Source organism: Myotis brandtii, unplaced genomic scaffold (genome assembly GCF_000412655.1).
Source record: "Myotis brandtii unplaced genomic scaffold, ASM41265v1 scaffold82, whole genome shotgun sequence".
NCBI lineage: Eukaryota > Metazoa > Chordata > Mammalia > Chiroptera > Vespertilionidae > Myotis > Myotis brandtii.
The window spans coordinates 8,281,383-8,288,998 of record NW_005371324.1 but is presented as its reverse complement, the minus strand read 5'-3'; the positions used below and the strand labels follow the sequence as shown (position 1 = coordinate 8,288,998).

Below are 7,616 nucleotides of genomic sequence, written 5' to 3'. Positions count from 1 at the left end.
TAGGGGCAACTAGGCTGGCATGGGGGGGAAGTTGGGAGTGACAAGGCCTGCAGGGGAGGGCAGTTGGGGGGGACCAGGCCTGCAGAAAAGTGCAGTTAGGGGCAACCAGGCCTGCAGAGGAGGGCATTTGGGGGTGACCAGGCTGGCAGGGGAGGGCAGTTGGGGAAACCAGGCCTGCAGGGAAGGGCAGTTAGTGGGGACTAGGCCTGCAGGGAAGGGCAGTTAGGGGCGACCAGGCCTGCAGGGGAGGGCAGTTGGGGTCGACAAGACTGGCAGGGGAGGGCAGTTGGGGGAGATCAGGCCAGCAGGGGAATGGTTAGGGAGTGATCAGGCTGGCAAGCAGAAGCAGTTAGGGGCAATCAGGCAGGCAGGCAGGTGAGCGGTCAAGAGCCAGCAGTCCCGGATTGTGAGAGGGATGTCCAACTTCCAGTTTAGGCCTGATTGGGCCTAAACCAGCAGTCTGACATCCCCCAAGGGGTCCCAGATTGGAGTGGGTGCAGGCTGGGCTGAGGGACCCCCCTTCCCCCATGCATGAATTTCGTGCACCAGGCCTCAGTTATCTATAATTAGTGAATAGAATCATGCTTAAATTAAGCATGAAATTAAACTATATGGCATTTTCATCCAGTAATTAAGAGTGTTTTCTCTATCTCTATGATATAACCATTTAAAAAGCTCTCTAGATATTGTAATTATTTAAATATTTCTAAACATTTTTTTGAATAGTTAATGGCTAGATGGATGAATAAGTCATTCAGGCTGAAGAACATATTATTTGATTATTACAGGCCAGATTCTAGTGTCCAGTGAGGGTAAAATCTGTGCTGAAAGCGGAGATAAACATAACATGGCTATACATCTGTCATTTGCTAATCCTTGGAATCTTCTATTCTAAAAAAATTGTGGTATATCTCTAAATAGAAGGATAACTCTTTAGATTGATCTCCCACAGGAGTTCTAATCTCAAGAGAAAACTGTCCTTTGGAGGACGGGGGAAGAGTTCTAGGCTAGGATCCCACAATCATTGATTCATTCGTTCATCACTCAACAGAGCACTCATATAGTCACACTGCTCTGAGCACCTGGGGACAGAGGGAGAAATAAGACAGATAAAACATTTTGCACAGGTCACCTCTTATACAAGTTTTATTTCATTACCAGATATTGTCCCCAGAGCTTATTTTTTTATTATCATATTTTTCAAAGGTGGAGAAACTTTCCAATTGACTGAGTAGTGTGAAAACAACTCGGCCATTTAATTAGCAATGCTCCCATTCCACCTTTCTTCCATATTGTATTTTGGCATCACTATGTAGATAAAACCTTAGCCAGTATTGCATAACCTATTTATAGAAGAGAAAGGTCATTTTTCTATTTAATTTGAATTCATGTAGTGGAATCTCAATTTATGAAGCCAATTTAATGATTGCATTAATCAGATTGATCAAGCAGCTAAACCTTGCCTCCTAGAAAATAAGTGAAATTTGATGTAACAGTTAGTTCCATTTGATGTAACACATTAATGTAGTAGGATACCACAAACTACCCAGTACATAGTTGGCCATCTCTTAGCTAGACAACTTAGGATAGTAGCAGATAGTTTCTTCATCTTCTAATTTAGAAGATGTTTTAATATAACTTAGTAAGTATTGCCCCATGATACTAATGCCTAAAATTATGATTCAAGTAAAAATTAAATGGTTCTATATTACCTTAAAAATGTACCCCAAACTTGTATCAGAATGACTGCATACCTATCTTTCTTTTTTTCTTAGAAGAAAAAGCTTAGGGGATAAAGGAAATGAAGTAGACAGCACTGTATCTTATCTTCAGAAAGATATTTGATCTGTTATGCCACAAATTCTTTATAGGGAAACTAGAGAAGTGTGGATTAGATCAAGCTCCTTTAATATTGATACCAAATTAACTAAAGAAAATCAAACACACAAGGCAATTAGTTATTGTATTGTCTACAGGGACTATATAAAACTCAAGTCAATACATCTATAAATTTTGCTAATAAATGAGAAACAGAGTTGATTTATGGTTGGTAAAAAATATTCCAAATGACTTTAAGTTTTCAAATAAAAAACTATAAGAAAAAACAAAATGAAGACAAATGACACTGGGTAAAGAAAATACATTAAAATAATTTTTACCATTATGGAGCAAATTCAATTTCCATTAGAAACACATTGTAAAAAAAAAAAAAAAACTATTGAAAAATAAATGTCACTGAAAATCCTGAAAAACACAAAGTTGACAGTCTCTCAGTGATTTCCCTACAAAAAGTTTTACTACCATTTGCAGAAAGTAGCAAGTTGAAATCACTGAAAACAAAAGTCTAACTTCTATAGCCTATTTATGCGGAAGTAAATATGGCTTCCAATACTTTGTCTGCTTTATATGATGTTAAACTCATTACAAAACATGTGACACTAGTATTAGAAACGTTATTAGGCGATATTGAAGCAACAAAGTTTACTTAAGATTTGTTTTTGTTGTTAATCCTTTCCATTTATTTATTTTATTTTTTTAGAGAGAATAGAAGGAAGGGAGAGGGAGAGAAAGAGAAACACTGATGTGAAAGAGATACATTGATTGGTTGCCTTCCACATGCATCCTGACCTGCAACCCAGGTGCGTGCCCTTGACCAGGAATCAAACCTGCAGAGCAGACAGAGGCTCTAACCAATTAGAAACACCGGCCAGGGCACTTAAGGTTTTTTAAGCCCCATACAAATAATAAGAAAATGCCGTTGTCTATGTTCAGGAGCACTGTCTCATTTTGCTGTCTCTTATTTGGGTAACTCATGACATTTTGTAGCATTGGAGATTATTAAGTTACCATTTTTTCCTCAAAATCATCTTTTTCATTCTTATGTAAACATCTGTTCAGTAAAATATTAAGCAAATATAGGAATCTTATGAAATATATAGTACCACTGCTATAACAACATGACATTGATTTTTCTTTGATAATCAAAATATACTGTAGACCAAAATATTCTCAGTGTTAATGAAATCAGCCCAATTGCAATGTAATTGCAGATATTATTTTCTATAAGAGTAAATTCAACATTTTTCTATGAATATATAGAGATTTGTTAGAGCCCAGTTGTTTTAAAAATTTGTCCTAATGAACAGACTGAGGAATCTCATAGGGAAAGCTTGGGAGGGTGGTAGTTGAGAAGGGATCAACCAAAGAACTTGCATGCATATATGAATAATCCATGGATACAGACAATACGGTGCTGAAGGCCTGGGGTAGGGGGCAGGGGGCAGGCTAGAAGGGATCAATTGGGGGAAGAGGAGGGACATATGTAATACTTTCAACAATAAAGATTTTTTTTAAAGTTTGTGTTAATGAATTTTTAAATAGATTTATAACCTACTTTTAAATATGGAGAAGAAAATAGAGTAATCTAAATTAAGAAAATAAATTGAGTAACTTTAAAATCTATTCTCTGTTGTATCAATAAATGAAAAAATCATCTAAAATTGAGAGATCAATTTTAATTGAAAGAATATAGTTCTTATGAGTTATTAGAGTATTCTCATATAGTTTAAAGATTCCTATATTACAAAGTTTAACTAGTGGGACCAGGATTTATTAATGTTGTCAGAAGTACAAATCTACATTCACTGCATTAGATAGAGTATTCCAGCGAAGTCCTTCCTAAGGTTGAACCATCCCCAAGCACTCCATGGAGGACGGCTGGCATGCAGAAGTTAAGAACCATGTCATTCCTGCCCTTACTGGAGTCCACCTGTTGTCAATGGACCCTCCTGAGATCCATACAGATGTGGTCTATATGGTGAGTAGCCCAAGAAGATAGTAAGATAAAACTCAGGGTAAACTGTTTGCTGCACAGGGCAAATAGAGTCATTTATTGAAAATAATTCGGTGTGAAAAATAACTCATGTAAAATATATTGAACAATGTCCCTAAAATTATACTTATTATTTTGTGACTATAAGTGCAGAAATAAAAGGGAAATGAATGTTGACATGATATTCGAAATAAACAACATGGGATTGTATGTAGCAATATTTTCTATTTCTCTGTAGGCCAAGAACGATGACAATAAAACAATCTTATATTGTGGATTCAGAAGCACCAAAACTGGTTTGACTTGAAAGAAGACAAAAGTTTTTAATTATTTAATTGTGTAACATAAGAAGAGAAATTAGCTGGTCAATAAGCTTGGTTGAGAAAGTGCTATTGCAATCAAACCCAAGCACTCTGGTGTGATGAGGGCCAGGGAGCTCTGCTGTGCTTGACAGCTGTCCATAAATCTGTCCCGCTTTCCTGGAAATGCTTAAGAGCAGTTTTTAGGTGGAGACGAGGAAAAATTAAGGTCTAGTGGAGAAGACATATAAAAGCCAAAACTCTTCTAATAGAAACACGGAGGAAAAAAATTAATAGAAAAAAATGAGAACATTTTGCTTATGTGTATGCATCTCTTTCTTAATCGGTGTATTGAAACCATATATGCATTAGCATTTTCATTTGAAAGTGATATAAAACATAATTTGTATGTTCTTTAAACAATAAAATATGTTACTGTTTTTTGAAGGGAAGTACATAATTCCCTAATGGTTGCTGCCCTCTAATGGTGAAATACTTGATTGGATATATCTGATGAATTCATGCCCAATCTTGTGTGTGTGTGTGTGTGTGTGTGTGTGTGGTGTATGCATGCCCATGTATGTTCACACATGAATGTATTTAATTTATGTTACTGTATGTTATCTTTCACACAAAGAAAATATGTAAAATTTGTAAAGTGTTAATGTGATTGTGAAAAAAATTATCGTATTATTTTCAGTTATACAATCCCTAAATAGAAATAAAGACATTTAACAAGTTTGGTGTAGGCCAAAAAAAAAATGTTATAAAAGAGTATGGTAACATTTTTTAAACACTATACTTCACCTAAAACTGTGATGTTTACAAGATACAAATAAAAGTGTTTCTTTAGGAGAAATATTGTTTTAATAATTTCAGTATATGCTTGTAAATTAGTATTATGCACCCTCTAGGATTCCTTACTTGCTTAAAATATCCTCTTCATTATAAACATATTTTCTTACAGGCATTGGGGATATGGATTCCTCTGAACATTAATCTGTGAAAAAATATATATTCTACATCAAATAATGTGAGTTAAACAATGTTAAATGTATTTGTTTGTTTAAGATTTCTTGAGGTTTTGCCAATATTCATTGGGAACAGGTCTGTTACTGCATGTAGTGTGTTTCCTAACCTCTTATTATGAAGTATGCTGTGGGTTCAATGTTCTGAGGAACATATGTTTAGAATGTACTAGGTAGCCACCTGATAAGGAAATAACATGAATTAAATACATATGTGGTGTCCTAAAAAAATGTATACACACTTCAACAGCTGGAAGCTCAATTTTGAAAATGAAATGTATTTTAATAAACACTGATTTTATAATTACTCAAAGTGTGGGTGTACATTTCTTGGGACACCCTATATAAGCCAAATAGCTTGTAATATAATGTTTAACCAATGCAACAAAATTCACAAGCAGAGCAAAAACATCTAATTAATACACTAAAGGAGGTGTTCTTACCTTCTGGGGGAGTGAATACTGAAATATTTGATTTGGGTCCAATCCCTGCACTGGTTTCTGCAGCAACATATACATCATACATTGTAAATGGTGTTAGGTTAGTGAATGAAAACTTAAGGTCTTTTGTGCTGTTATCCAAAATCCGACCTGAAAAAAGCAAAATAAGATACCTGTGGATTATTTTCTCATCAAACATGTAATCATTCTCACATAAAAGGATATAGCCAAGAACAGCATTTAAAGTGCTAACTTGTGCATTGTTTTTTAGTACAATTTATTTTTGTTGTTAATCCTCACCAGAGGATATTTTTTCCATTGATTTTTTTTTTAACGAGAGTGGAAGAGAAGAAGGTATGGGTTTTTCCATTGATTTTTTTTTAAAGAGAGTGGAAGAGAAGAAGGTATGGGGGGAGGGGGGAGAGAGAGAGAGAGAGAGAAACATGATGTGAGAGAGACACATCAATTGGTTGCCCCCCGCACCTGCCCCAACTGTGGCCTGGATCAAACGTTCAGACCAGCTACATGTCCTTGACTGGGAATCAAACCCACGACCTTTCCATGCATGTGCAATGCTCTAAGCACTGAGCATACTGGCCAGGGCACTATAACATTTAAATATATTTTAAACATTTAGTTTAATCATGCATTGTTATCAATTTAATTAAAATAACAAAAATAACATGAAAATTATCCAGTGTTTAAATGACTTTTATTAAATTATAAAGTCCTGTTCAATTCCCATGTTATTTTTTGACATATTTTAAAGAAATACATTAAAACTACTAGATTTAATAAATCAATTTATCAACATAGTAGAATATAAAATTAATACCCAGAAATCTATGGCATTTTTATACATGAACTCTCAGAAAGGGAAAACAAACAAACAACCCCATTTACCATTGCAACAAAAAAATTTAGATACTTAGGAATAAACTAAACCAAGGAGGTAAAAGACCTGTATTTGGAAAACTACAAGACACTGAAAAAAGAAATAGAGGAAGATATATGCAAGTGGAAGAATATACCATGCTCATGGATTGGTAGAATCAACATCATTAAAATGTCAATAATAACAAGGCAATCTGTAGATTCAATGCAATTCCTATTAAAATACCAACAGCATATTTCACAGAGCTAGAACAAATTCTCCAAAAATTTACATGGAATCAAAAAAGACTTCGAATAGCTGCAGCAATCTTGAGAAAGAAAAACAAAGTTGGAAGAATCACAATACCAGATTTCAAGTTGTACTACAAAGCCACTGTATTTAAAACAACCTGATACTAGCACAAAAACAGGCAAATAGGCCAATGGAACAGAACAGAGAACCCAGAAATTGACCTAAGTCATTATGCTCATTTAATATTTGACAAAGGAGGCAAGAGCATACAATGGAGTCAAGACAGTCTCTGCAATAAATGGTGTTGGGAAAATTGGACAGACACATGCAAAAAAATAAATAAATAAAATGAAACTAGACCACCAACTTACACCATACACAAAAACAAAAACTCAAAATGGATAAAGGACTTAAATGTAAGATGGGAAACCATAAAAATCTTAGAAGAAACCATAGGCAGCAAAATAGCAGACATTTGTCGTAGCAATATCTTTACCGATACAGCTCCTAGGGCAGTGGAAATTAAAGAGAAAATAAACAAATGGGACTACATCAAAATAAAAAGCTTCTGCACAGCAAAAGAAACCATCAACAAAACAACAAGAAAGCCCACTGCATGGGAGAACATATTTGCCAATGTTATCACCGATAAGGGTTTAATCTCCAACATTTATAAGGAACTCATACAACTTAACAAAAGGAAGATAAACAATCCAATCAAAAAATGGGCAAAGGACCTCAATAGACACTTCTCCAAAATGGACATACAGTAGGCCAAAAGGCATATGAAAAAGTGCTCCAAGTCACTGATCATCCCAGAGATGCAAATCAAAATGACAATGAGGTACCACCTGTAAGAATGGCTATCATTAACAAATCAACAAACGACAA

The 7,616-nt window shown here is 35.1% G+C and overlaps 1 protein-coding gene across 2 annotated transcripts in view; it reads right to left on the bottom strand.

The window, feature by feature from the left end:
• Nucleotides 1–7,616, bottom strand: part of PTPRQ (protein tyrosine phosphatase, receptor type, Q) — a 219,873-nt gene that overhangs the window by 192,535 nt on the left and 19,722 nt on the right. For both annotated transcript variants that reach the window (XM_014531678.1, XM_005884154.2), the window contains exon 8: nucleotides 5,603–5,749. In XM_014531678.1, coding sequence (XP_014387164.1) covers nucleotides 5,603–5,749 — 147 coding nt within the window. The remainder of the gene's footprint in view (nucleotides 1–5,602; nucleotides 5,750–7,616) is intronic.